We start from the raw sequence: 14,161 nt of genomic DNA on the forward strand, positions 1-14,161 counted from the left end.
GACATGATCCCTATCCACAATGACCTTACAGTCTAGAGCGGGAGACAGACATTACTATAATTTAGAATGAAATCTTTAACTTTTTTTTTTAATCACCCCAATCATTCCTTTAGTATAAGTTGAGGGGTAATAGCAACAGTCTATGGACAAGGGTGTTCATGAACCCACTTATTCAGTTCAAAATATAAATAAAAATTTATATTTAATAAAATAAATACAAAATAAAATAAAACAACTTTTCCTGGAGTATAATGCATCATGCCCCCAGTGAAAACAGAGAAAAATGTATTCTAGAATCTTAGTTAGCTTCTAAATGAGTGTTTATTAAATTAAAACGTGCATCCGTTCATCCTTAACTCGAATGACATGAACACAACTACAATACCCATGAAAGCTATTTAAAATGATAATATCATCAGCTAGATTCTTACTTTAAAATATGAAAAGAACTATAGGGGATAGTCGATGGGACCTATTCATGGTGTCACCAATAGTGAACTAATACCTAAAATGCCTGTCAATTATATTTTTTCTCCTGACATACTCAAAGTAACACAGTGAAGTTATTTTCAAGTCCTTTCTTATTGATCTCCCTGTAAAACTCAAAGTTGCTTTTCAAACGAGCCGAAGGAAAAAATATTAAGTTTCAGGTTTACTTTTAGCAGATGAAGTAAGCACTTTTATTTTTTAAAAAGCAGCAATACTTGTGCCAAAATTTTTGGGGTTCTCACAACTACTACATTAACCACTCATTCTAATACTCTTTTAAAAAATAGGAGTTTAGGAACCGAACCTTTTACAGGTGTAGATACTTGACCATATTATCATTCTATATATTACCTGGTTAATCAATCAGCAGATCAACTTCCAGATTTTACAGGATTTAGCCTTAAAACCCTTTACAAAAACATGAGGGGCCACTAACATTAAGAGGACATTAAAAACAAGCGGTAAAGATAGGCCTAAAGATACTTGAAAAAGGTTTAAGAAAAGCTGACAGTCATTGCACAGAAAGCATAAAAACTTTTAACAAGTGCCTTATTTCAACAACTTCTTTTTAATGCCCAAATGAATGCATAGACTTTAAAGAGCCAACATATCCTTTTAAAAATAACCCTATTCTTGCCAAAATGACCCAATTGTGTCAACACTGAGAATGTAAAGTTTGGGAATTGAATTGACCATAATAAGTGGACATTAACGCCACTGTGCTTTGAGAACTCAAGTCATTTTGGAAACTAACCTTTGGACATGAATAAGTTGAGACTAGTTAATAAGGTGTTAGATAAAAAAGCAAATTTCTCAATTAAACAACACAGGTCAGGGATCAGCTAGGTATTCCACCTATAACAGGAGAAGCATTGTGGCTTAGTGGAAAGAGCCCGGCTTGGGAGTCAGAGGGCATGGGTTCTAATTCCGCCTCCGCCACTTGTCTGCTGTGTGATCTTGGGCAAGCCATTTAACTTCTGTGCCTCAGTTTCCTCATCTGTAAAATCGGAATTAGGACTGTGAGCCCCACGTGGGACAACCTGATGACCTTGTATCTACCCTAGCGCTTAGAACAGTGCTCAGCCCAGAGTAAGCACTTAAATACCATCAATTTTTAATATCTCTTTCAAGGGCGGTTTTGCTCAATCAAAAGTATTTATTGAGCGCTTACTGTGTGCAGAGCACTGTACTAAGCGCTTGGGAAGTACAAGTTGGCAACATATAGAGACAGTCCCGACCCAACCGTGTGCGATTTTTGTCTTCCTGATGCTATTTCTGACCTCCACGCTCAAGTACAGTTTTATTCTCGCCCGCCTTCCCGTTTGAACTGCTGGCACCTGAAACCTACTATTTATCATCAGCATCATCAATGCCATTGGAGCGTTTACTAGGTGTAGAGCACTGTACTAAGCGCCCGGGAGAGCCCGATTCCAGGGAATGCCAAGAAAGGCTGCCTTTGGGCCTCGGAGGTGGACTAAAGTCTCCCTCCAGGGCCCCCAGATTCCGTTTCAGGGGGTCGCAGGGTGGGAAGATCCGCCCAGCGTTTAGCGCAGCGTGGGGAGCCAGCCGTGTCTCCTACCTGTCTGCAGGGAGAAGTTGCGGCTGTGTCCGTCGGTCAGGGCCACCAGGCGAAGCCGGTAGAGGGTCCCGGGCCGCAGCCCCTCGGCTCGGCATTCGTAGGTGCGGTTGGCCGCCCGGGTCTGGGGGCAGGGCCGGGGCCCGGAGGGGCCGGAGGGGTCCGGGGTCGGGTCGGGGGCCGGGTCCGGGTCCGGGCCGTAGAGGAGGCTGAAGTTGCAGGGGGCGGCGGCGGCGGCGGGGCCGGCGGCGGCGGGGGTCCAGCGGAGCCGGATGGCTGTCCCGGACACGGTCCACTCGCTCCAATGGATGGCGCAGCGCGCGGGATCCACCTGCCACGGGGGGCACGGGGGGCACGTGGGTCCCTCCGCTCCCGCAACCCCTCCTCCTCCTCCTCCTCCCCCCCGAGTCCCCTCTTCCCCATCACCTGGGTCCTGTCCCCACCTCCCCGTCCTCACCTGGGCCCCCTTTTCCCCATCACTTGTGCCCCCCCCTCCCCTGTGCCCCCTCTCCCCTGGGTCCCCTCCTCCTCCTCACCTGTGCCCCCTCTTCCCCATCACTTGTGTCCCCCCCCTCCCCTGGGTCCCCTCCTACTTCTCCTCCTCCCCTGTGTCCCCTCTTCCCCATCACTTGTGCCCCCCCTCCCCTGGGTCCCCTCCTCCTCCTCACCTGCGCCCCCTCTTCCCCATCACTTGTGCCCCCCCTCCCCTGGGTCCCCTCTTCCTCCTCACCTGCGCCCCCTCTTCCCCATCACTTGGGCCCCCCCTCCCCTGGGTCCCCTCTTCCTCCTCACCTGTGCCCCCTCTTCCCCATCGCTTGTGCCCCCACTCCCCTTGGTCCCCTCCTCCTCCTACTCCGTGCCCCCTCTTCCCCATTACCCGTGTCCCCTCCTTCCCCTCACCTGAGTCTCTCCCTCCTCCTCACCTGTGCCCCCTCTTCCCCATCACTTGGGTCCCCTCCTCCCCTGTGCCCCCTCCTCCTCCTCCCCAGTTTCCCCTCTTCCCCATCACTTCTGAACCCCCTCCCCTGTGCCCCCTCCTCCTCCTCCCCTGTTTCCCCTCTTCCCCATCACTTCCGAACCCCCTCCCCTGGGTCCCCTCTTCCTCCTCACCTGTGCCCCCTCTTCCCCATCACTGGGGTTTCCCCCCCCCCCCACCTTCTCACTTGTGTCCCCTCCTCACCTGGGCCCTCTCCTCACCTGTGACCCCTCCTCCCCACCACTTCTGTCCCCCTCCTCCTCCCTCCCCCGTGCCCCCTCTTCCCCATCACTTCTGAACCCCCTCCCCTGGGTCCCCCCTTCCTCCTCCTCCTCACCTGTGCCCCCTCTTCCCCATCACTTAGGTTCCCCCCCGCACCTTCTCACTTGTGTCCCCTCCTCCCCTGGGTCCCCTCCTCCTCCTCCTCACCTGTGCCCCCTCTTCCCCATCACTTGGGTTCCCCCCCCCCCCCCGGCCTTCTCACCTGGGCCCCCTCTTCCCCACCACTTCTGAACCCCTTCCCTGGGTCCCCCCCTCCACCTCCTCCTCCTCACCTGGGCCCCCCCCCCTCCCCATCCCTTCTGACCCCCCTCCCCTGGGTCCCCCCCCCCTCCTCCTCCCCCCTGTCCCCCGTGTGGCCCCAGGGAGGGGGCCGTGCCCTCCCCCCGTCCTCTCCCCGGTGCCGGGGGTCGGCCTACTTTCGCGGTGGGCGGTCTGGGGGGTCCCCGGGGGGGGGGGGGGGGGGTCTGACCTGGGCGCGTCCGAGCGCGCTGCAGAGGAGGAGCAGCCGTCCGGCCCGGCTGAGCATCGCGGCCCGGGCCCGGCCGGGCCGGTGGGGACCCACCCACCCGCCCCGGCCTCCGGGGGCTGCCTGCCTGCCTCCCTCCCTCCCTCCCTCCCTCTCCGGCCTAGGGGGGCCGAGCCCGCCCACTTCCGCAATCAAATCCCAATTTCCTCGGCTCGGCCCGAGGAACAATGTGCTGGGGGCCACGCCCGAGCCCGCCAAGGAAGCCCCCCCCCCACCCCCAGACCCTCCCCACTTTCACCTTTCATTTATTTATAATAATAATAATGATGATGGCATTTGTTAAGCGCTTACTATGTGCAATCAGTCGTATTTACTGAGCGCTTACTGTGTGCAGAGCACTGGACTGAGCGCTTGGGAAGTACAAGTTGGCAACATGTTGGGTAGGGACCGCCTCTATATGTTGCCAACTTGGACTTCCCAAGAGCTCAGTACAGTGCTCTGCACACAGTAAGCGCTCAGTAAATACGATTGATTGATACAGAGACAGTCCCTGCTCAACAGTGGGCTCACAGTCTAGAAGGGGGAGACAGAACAAAGCCAAACATATTAACAAAATAAAATAGAATAAATAAGTACAAGTAAAAAATAAACAAATGTGCACTGTTCAAAGCGCTGAGGAGGGTACAAGGTGATCAGGTTGTCCCACTTGGGGCTCCCCATTTTACAGATGAGGTAACTGAGGCCCAGAGAAGTTGAGTGACTTGCCTATTAAGCGCTTACTATAATAATAATAGCATTTATTAAGCACTTACTATGTGCAAAGCACTGTTCTAAGCGCTGGGGAGGTTACAAGGTGATCAGGTTGTCCCTTCTAGACTGTGAGCCCACTGTTGGGTAGGGACTGCCTCCATATGTTGCCAACTTGTACTTCCCAAGCGCTTAGTACAGTGCGCTGCACACAGTAAGCACTCAATAAATACAATTGAATGAATGAATGAATGGGGGGCTCAGTCTTAATCCCCATTTTACAGATGAGGTCACTGAGGCACAGAGAAGTTAAGTGAGTTGCCCAAAGTCTCACAGCTGACAGTTGGCAGAGCCGGAATTTGAACCCCTGACCTCTGACTCCAAAGCCCGGGCTCTTTCCACTGACACACTGCTTCTCATGTGCTCCTATGTGCAAAGCACTGTTCTAAGTGCTGGGGTGGTTACAAGATGATCAGGTTGTCCCACGGCAGGCTCACAATCTTAATCTTCTAGACTGTGAGCCCACTGTTGGGTAGGGACCGTCTCTAAATTCATTCATTCAATCGTATTTATTGAGCACTTACTGTGTGCAGAGCACTGGACTAAGCGCTTGGGAAGTCCAAGTTGGCAACATATAGAGACGGTCCCTACCCAACAGTGGGCTCACAGTCTAGAAGGGGGAGACATAGAACAAAACAAAACATATTAACAAAATAAAATAAATATGTATAAATAAAATAAATAAAATAGAGTAATAAATACATACAAATATATATATATATATATATATAGGTGCTGTGGGGAGGGGAAGGAGGTGGAGAGGAAGAAGGGGGCTCAGTCTGGCAAGGCCTCTATATGTTGCCAACTTGTAGTTCCCAAGCGCTTAGTACAGTGCTCTGCACACAGTAAGCGCTCAATAAATAATAAATAAATAAAATAAAACAATAAAAATAAATAAATATGATTGAATGAATGAATAATCCCCATTTTACAAATGAGGTAACTGAGGCACAGAGAAGTAAAGTGACTTGCCCAACAACTGGCAACTGGCAGCGCCGGGATTTGAACCCCTGACCTCTGACTCCAAAGCCCGGGCTCTTTCCACTGAGCCATGCTGCTTCTCCATGCTGCTTTCCCCCACCCTGTCCAATCCCCTGGCCAACAAGCATTAATAATAACTGTGGTATTTGTTAAGCACTTACTATGTGCAAAGCACCATTCTAAGCGCTGGGGAGGATGCAAGGTGATCAGGTTGTCCCACCGGGGGCTCACAATCTTAATCCCCATTTTACAGATGAGGTAACTGAGGCACAGAGAAGCAGCGTGGCTCAATGGAAAGAGCAAGAACTGTGGTGTCAGAGGTCATGGGTTCAAATCCCGGCTCCGCCAAGTGTTAGCTGTGTGACTTTGGGCAAGTCACTTCACTTCTCTGTGCCTCAGTTACCTCATCTGTAAAATGGAGATTAAGACTATTAGCCCCCCGGCGGACAACCTGATCACCTTGTAAACTTTCCAGTGCTTAGGACAGTGCTTTGCACGTAGTAAGTGCTTAATAAATGCCATCATTATTATTATTACAGAGAAGAAGTGACTTGCCCAAAGTCACACAGCAGACAAGCGGCAGAGCAGGGGTTTGAACCCATGCCCTCTGACTCCCAAGCCCGGGCTCTTTCCACTGAGCCACCCTGCTTCTCTTACTTTCTCCCTCTTCCTTTCCCCACCTCCCTTCCTCTGCATCTTAATAATAATTGTCATTAATAATCACTAATTGGGAGCCTCAGGGGGCTCACAATCTAAGAAGAGCTTTGGCTGACAGGATTAGGAGAAGCAGCATGGCTCAGTGGAAAGAGCACGGGCTTTGGAGTCAGAGGTCATGGGTTCAAATCCCACCCCACCAATTGTCAGCTGTGCGACTTTGGGCAAGTCACTTAACTTCTCTGTGCCTCAGTTACCTCATCTGTAAAATGGGGATTAAGACTGTTAGCCCCCCGTGGGACAACCTGATCACCTTGTAACCTCCCCAGCGCTTAGAACAGTGCTTTGCACATAGTAAGCGCTTAATAAATGCCATCACTATTATTATTATTAGGGAAAAAAGAATAATAAGGAGTATGGTTTTTCTTAAGAGCTCACTATGTGCCAAGCACCGTTCTAAGCGCCGGGGTAGATCTAAGCGAGTCAGGTCGGACCCTGTCCCACGTGGGGCTCACGCTCTTAATCCCCATTTTACAGATGAGGGAACTGAGGCCCAGAGGAGCAAAGTGACTTGCCCAAGATCTCACGGCAGACATGTGGCGGAGCGGGGATCAGAACCCATGACTTTCTGACTTCCAGGCTGTGCTCTATCCACTAAGCCACACTGCTTCTCATCTTCCTCCCTTATCCTTCAATTACCAGACTGTCCCCTACCCCGCCAGACCCCCTTCTCCACACTCTTGGTAGGGGTCTTCTCTGGGACCACCTCAGAGTTTTGGGCTTCATGGTGTAGTGGAAAGAGCAGGGGCCTTGAAGTCAGAAGGTCTTGGGTTCTAATCCCAACCCCGCCACTTGTCTGCTGTGTGACCTTGTGCAAGTCACTTCACTGGGCCTCAGTTACCTCATCTGTAAAATGGGGATTGGGAGTGTGATCCCCACATGGAAAAGGGACTGTGTCCAACCCGATTTGCTTGTATCCACCCCAGCGCTTAGTACGGTGCCTAGCACATAGTAAACGCTTAACAGAAACTGTAATTATTATTATTCTCTCTTCCCCAATCCTGTCAGTCAAATCTCTTCTTAGATTGTGAGCCCCCTGAGGGATAGGAACCTTATTTACTTCTCACCTGTGTATTCTCGACCAATGCTTACTTGGAACAGTGTTCTGCACATTCATTCAATCGTATTTATTAAGCGCTGTGTGCAGAGCACTGTACTGAGCGCTTGGGAAGTACATAGTAGGCACTTAGTGAATACTATTCCTACTCTACCCATTGCCCATCTGGTCTTTCACTTCACTTCTTTCCACCCCTTTAAGCAGTGACAGGAGGATAAAAAACACCCCCACCGAGTTCCCACAGTCCAACTTTTCAAGATCGCACCAAAGGGGTCTTCGAGTGTGGACAGTTACAGCTTTCTACCCACACACAAAGCAACCTTCTCCTTGCTGAAGGACGAGTCTGAGGAGACAAAGTTCCCTCAGCGTTTCTGCACTGAAAATGGCCTCTTTCTAGTCCCCTGAATAACTGAAACTAAAAATACTCGACAAAGTAAAAAAAAAAAAATTCCATTTCTCAGGGAACAAAGAAAATGAAATCCATAGGGACACCAGCAATGAAAGCAGAGCCTACACCATCTATAATTGACTACTATTTCCTTCAGACTTCACCCATAACAACCTAGTCCAAGAAAGGGAGCTATAAATGAATTCACACTGTCATTTTCCCAGGCTCAGAGGGAGATGGGATAATGTTGAAGATGAACAGAGACCAAACAGGGTATTTTCTCTTCCTTTTAAAATAATAATAATAATTGTAATTGTTAAGTGCATACTCTGTGCCAAAGACTGTTCTAGGCTTGCTCTACCTGCATGGGATACAGATTTTTCCTCTTGGACAAGAACGGAAGGTGCAATTTCTGGGAAACTGTTTCTGATAAAAAAATATTCTAAGGTCCCATCAGTAAAAGAGTCAGTGGTGGTGGTAAAGAGCCATGGGATGGTGGTGGGAGTAGGGCTGAAGCCCAGGGGAGCCAGGCTTAGAGAAGTCTCCCAAATAGCCCACAGTGGCCCGTCTCCCACCAAGTCATACTCAGGAACATTCAGTCGTATTTATTGAGTGCTTACAATGTGCAGAGTGATAATAATAATAATGATGATGGCATTTATTGAGCACTTACTAGGTGCAAAGCACTGTTCTAAGCGTGCTTGGAAGAGCACACTGTAACGATAAACAGATACATTCCCTGCCCACAAGGAGCTTACAGTCTAGAGGGAGTTTACAGTCTAGAGGGGCTGGATGAAGCACACTTTCCTTTACCCCTCATCCCGCTCCCTGTAGCTCTGGCTTTTTGCTGGGAGTACTGTGCAAGAGTTGTGTGAGAGCTATAGCCCTAACTCAACTTTGGCAAGTTCTTCTCTCTCCCTGCCCCTCACAACCCCTGGTTAACAGGGATCTGCCCCAAGCCAAAGATACACCAAGTAGGCCCTGAGAAAACACCCTTCGGGACTGAACTTGTTAACCCCCTGCTAATGATGGTTGTTAATGGGAGTGACATCCTGTGTAAATCAATCAATCAATCAATCAATCGTATTTATTGAGCGCTTACTATGTGCAGAGCACTGTACTAAGCGCTTGGGAAGTACAAATTGGCATCACATAGAGACAGTCCCTACCCGATAGTGGGCTCACAGTCTAAAAGGGGGAGACAGAGAACAGAACCAAACATACCAACAAAATAAAATAAGTAGGATAGAAATGTACAAGTAAAATAAATAAATAAATAAATAAACAGAGTAATAAATATCTACAACCATATATACATATATACAGGTGCTATGGGGAAGGGAAGGAGGTAAGACGGGGATGGAGAGGGGGACGAGGGGGAGAGGAAAGAAGGGGCTCAGTCTGGGAAGGCCTCCTGGAGGAGGTGAGCTCTCAGCAGGGCCTTGAAGGGAGGAAGAGAGCTAGCTTGGCGGATGGGCAGAGGGAGGGCATTCCAGGCCCGGGGGATGACGTGGGCCGGGGGTCGATGGCGGGACAGGCGAGAGCGAGGTACGGTGAGGAGATTAGCAGCAGAGGAGCGGAGGGTGTGGGCTGGGCTGAAGAAGGAGAGAAGGGAGGTGAGGTAGGAGAGGGCGAGGTGATGGAGAGCCTTGAAGCCCAGGGTGAGGAGTTTCTGCCTGATGCGCAGATTGATCGGTAGCCATTGGAGATTTTTGAGGAGGGGAGTGATATGTCCAGAGCGTTTCTGGACAAAGATAATCCGGGCAGCAGCATGAAGTATGGATTGAAGTGGAGAGAGACACGAGGATGGGAGATCAGAGAGAAGGCTAGTGCAGTAGTCCAGACGGGATAGGATGAGAGCTTGAATTAGCAGGGTAGCGGTTTGGATGGAGAGGAAAGGGCGGATCTTGGCAATGTTGCGGAGCTGAGACCGGCAGGTTTTGGTGATGGCTTGGATGTGAGGGGTGAATGAGAGAGCGGAGTCGAGGATGACACCAAGGTTGCGGGCTTGTGAGACGGGAAGGATGGTAGTGCCGTCAACAGAGATGGGAAAGTCAGGGAGAGGACAAGGTTTGGGAGGGAAGACAAGGAAGGGAAGACAAGACAATGTAAATGCATGAGAAGCAGTGTGGCTCAGTGGAAAGAGCCCAGCTTGGGAGTCAGAGGTCATGAGTTGTAATCCCGGCTCCTCCACTTATCAGCTGTGTGACTTTGGGCAAGTCACTTAAACTTCTCTGTGCCTCAGTTACCTCATCTGTAAAATGGGGATTAAGACCGGGAGCCCCATGTGGGACAACCTGATTACCTTGTATCTCCCCCAGCACTTAGAACAGTGCTTGGCACAGAGTAAGCGCTTAATACCAAATTTATTATTATTATTATTATGAGCCCCTCCTGGATACAGGGGAGCCAGTCTGGAGGTGGGAATTAAGCTGAGGAGATAGCACCAATGGTGTAATATAATAATAATGGTACCGTTAATAATAATGTTAAGCGCTTACTATGTGCCAAGCACTATTCTAAGTGCTGGAGTAGATTTCTGTTAATCAGATTGGACACAGTCCATGTTCCACGTGGGGCTCACAGTCTAAATCCCTACTTTCCAGGTGAGGTAACTGAGGCCCAGAGAAGCTGAGTGACTTACCCAAGGTCACACAGCAGATATGTGGTGGAGCCGGGACTAGAACCCAGGTCCTTCTGACTGCCAGGCCTGGGCTCTATCCACTGAGCCACGCTGCTTCTGTATAATAATATGTGGTATGATTTAATGACATGTGTATATTTGTACAGATTTATTACTCTATTTTACTTGTACATATTTACTACTATTTCGTTAATGATGTGTATATAGCTAAAATTCTATTTAGTCCCATGATTTTGACACATGTCTCCATGTTTTGTTTTGTTGTCTGTCTCCCCCTCCTAGACTGTGAGCCCGTTGTTGGGTAGGGACGGTCTCTATATGTTGCTGACTTGTTCTTCCCAAGTGCTTCGTACAGTGCTCTGCACACAGTAAGCGCTCAATACATACGATTGAATGAATGAAATCACACGAGGACCTCCAAAATCCGATAGCCCCGGATCCACAGGGGAGTGCGGTTTACACTGGCCCTGGGAAGTAGTTTTTGCGGAGTTTTTTCCACCGTTGGGGTGGAAGAGACAGCTGGAGAATCAGCCTAGGGCATCTTGGGGAAGAAAAGAGTAGGGCAAGGGAGAGGCCTGTTTTCAGAAGTCCAATCATTCATTCATTCAATCGTATTTATTGAGCACTTACTGTGTGCAGAGCACTGTACTAAGCGCTTGGGAAGTACAAGTCAGCAACATATAGAGACGGTCCCTACCCAACAACGGGCTCACAGTCTAGAAGGGGGAGACAGACAACAAAACATGTGGACAGGTGTCAAGTCATCAGAACAAATAGAATTAGAGCTATATGCACATCATTAGCAAAATGGATAGAATAGTAAATATGTATAAGTAAAATAGAGCAATAAATCTGTACAAACATATATACAGGTGCTGTGGGGAGGGGAAGGAGGTAGGGTGCGGGGGATGGGGAGGAGGAGAGGAAAAAGGGGGCTCAGTCTGGGAAGGCCTCTTGGAGGAGGTGAGCTCTCAGTAGGGCTTTGAAGGGAGGAAGAGAGCTAGCTTGATGGATGTGTGGAGGGAGGGCAATTCCTGAGCTGACGGAATACCGGACCCCATGACCTCTCTATGGCTTTCCTTGAAGCCTCCCCAGATCAGCTTTGGGGAGAAAGTGTAAAAAAGGGAAAGCAGCAGAGTAGACATTGATCGGTTCAAAACCCCCGACACTTTCACGGGAATATCACCTAGTGAACTATCGAAGAACATCTACGCTTCTGGAGCTGCGGCACGCACGTCGTTCAGCAACTCTCAAACAGTTTTTCTGTGGTACTTGTTAAGCCTTTACTAAGAGCTGAGGTAGATACAAGCTTAATCAGGTTGGACACAGTCCATGTTCCACCTGGGGCACCCAGTCTAAATCCCTACTTTACAGATGAGGTGACTGAGGCCCAGAGCATCAAGATGACTTGCCCAAGGTCACATAGACAATTGGCAGAGTCAGGATTAGGTCCCAGGTCCTTCCGACTCCTGGGCCCGTGCTTTATCCACTAGAACACGTTGCTATCTATTAATAAATCGTATAGCTAGACTTTGTACTTGAAGATAACACCACTGACCGTGAAATTTACATATCCGCCAAATTGTGTATTGAAAGCAACTATCCTTTGTTGTGTTGTCACCGTCTCTGTTATGCCTCCTCTCTCATTTAATCAGTGGTGTTTATTGAGCTGTTACCATGTGCAGAACACTGAACTAAGTGCTTAAGAGAGTACAACAGAGTTGGTAGACACGTTCCCTGCCTACAATGCACTTACAGTCTAGAGGTGAGCTTGCGGTTATTCTTACGAAGGCTTTATTCCCCAAAAGACACTCCTTGTTTTGCTAATAGTAAGTCCTGCACATCTTTGGAGTAGAATGGAGAGGAGGAAGAGGAAAAGTAGCAGGAAAAAAAGGAGAAGGAAGTTTTGCTTTGGTAATTCTGGGAAGCAGCATGGCATAGTGGAAAGAGCCCAGGCTTGGGAGTTAAAGGCTATGAGTTCTAATCCCAGCTCTGCCACTTATCAGCTGTCTGACTTTGGGCAAGTCACTTAACTTCTCTTTGCCTCAGTTACCTCATCTGTAAGATGGGGATGAAGACTGTGAGCCCCACATGGGACAACCTGATTACCTTGTATCTGCCCTAGCGCTTAGAACAGTGCTTGGCACATAGTAAGTGCTTAACAAATACCATCATCATCACCAAAGTTGATAGAGCATGGGCTTGGGAGTCAGAAGGTGGCGGGGTTCTAATTTGGCTCTGCCACTTGTCTGCTGCGTGACCTTGGGCAAGTCGCTTCACCTCTCTGTGCCTCAGTTTCCTCATCTGTAAAATGGGGATTGAGACTGCGAGCCTCATGTTGAACAGGGATTGTGTCCAACCCAATTTGCTTGTATCCATCCCAGTGCCTAGCACAGTGCCTGGATCAGTCCCTGCTGCAAAAGGGGCTCATAGTCCAAGGAAGAGGAAGATGTAAATGGAAGTAGACGGTTTCAAGATATAAACCTGGCATTTAAGGTAAAATCATTATGTCTTATTCCAGATTGGGACAATGTGCCGAGCAAATATAGAGCTGTTACATCAAGGGAAGAGAGCACAAAGCAGGCTTGTTTGGGATGTTCTACTCATTCTCAGCACAAGTCCTCTAGGCCTAATTCTTTCATTTCCCTCAGTCCTACAGGGCTGTTAAGGGCCTTACAGACTGAATGCCTCCGCTTGAAATTTCATGAGTCACTCTAAGCTCAAGAAATCAGGGACAAATAGTGAAAAAAGGGCAACAATCAAAGGCAGCAAAAGATAAATCATTGTCATTCCTATGGTATTTGGAAAGTGCTTACTATGTGCCAAGCACTGAAGTGTTACAAGATAATCGAACACAATCCCTCTCTCATCTGTTGTTCCCAGTCTGAGGGAGAATCATTATTGAATCCCCATTTCACAGATGAGGAACCTCAGGAATAGAGAGTTTGACTTGCCCAAGGTCACACAGCAGTCAAATGGTGGAGTCAGGATTAGAACCCGGATCTTCTGGCTCTCAGCTCCATTCTACTAGGTCACCCTGCCTCTCAATCAATCAGTGGTATTTACTGAGCACTTATTATGTGCAGAACACTGTTCTAAGCCCTTGGGAGAGTACACTATGGCCCCTGTGTAATTGTACAGAAATAAAACACTTCCATACTCTGGGAATGCAAATAGCTGTCTCTGGTGATAATAAACAAACGTTTGGTTATGATTCCTGGAAACCAGACTACCTGGACGAGTCACATCTCAGAGTGATGAAACAGTTCTCAGTCTGTCATGGCCCAGGTTTTTGATTTGTTTAATTTTCTCATCTGTAAAATGAGTATTAAAATACCTGTTCTCCCTTGCTCTTTGACTGTGAGCCCTGTGTGGAAGAGGAACTCTGTCCAACCTCATAAACTTTGTATCTACCCCAATTCTTAGAACAGTGCTTGACACACAGTAAGCTCTTGAATACACCAATAATAATAAGCTTAGCACAGATCAGTCTCTCCCATTCATTCATGGAATCATAATGCTTTTCACAAAGTGTTGCCTTGCTGGAAGGGCATTTCTCCCGGCTGATCCATTTCTCCTCCAATAGCACTCAGTTATACAGTGAGATTCAGAAATCCCCAAATATCCTATCAAGGAAAACATGAATGCATTCGCCCAGAGGATTTTAGCGTAGACACAAAGAATTATGGGCCTGGGAGTTGGACGGTCTTGAGTTCTAATCCTGACTCTGCCACTTGTCAGCTATGTGACCTTGGGCAAGTCACTTCTCTGGGCCTCAGTT

At 48.7% G+C, this 14,161-nt stretch overlaps 1 protein-coding gene across 1 annotated transcript in view; it reads right to left on the minus strand.

The window, feature by feature from the left end:
* Window positions 1-14,161, minus strand: part of PTPRB (protein tyrosine phosphatase receptor type B) — a 118,652-nt gene that overhangs the window by 81,496 nt on the left and 22,995 nt on the right. Inside the window, exon 4 of the mRNA XM_038756023.1 lies at window positions 2,069-2,396. Within this exon, the coding sequence (XP_038611951.1) occupies window positions 2,069-2,396 (328 nt within the window). The remainder of the gene's footprint in view (window positions 1-2,068; window positions 2,397-14,161) is intronic.

Source organism: Tachyglossus aculeatus, chromosome 14, assembly GCF_015852505.1.
Source record: "Tachyglossus aculeatus isolate mTacAcu1 chromosome 14, mTacAcu1.pri, whole genome shotgun sequence".
NCBI classification, from domain to species: Eukaryota; Metazoa; Chordata; class Mammalia; order Monotremata; family Tachyglossidae; genus Tachyglossus; species Tachyglossus aculeatus.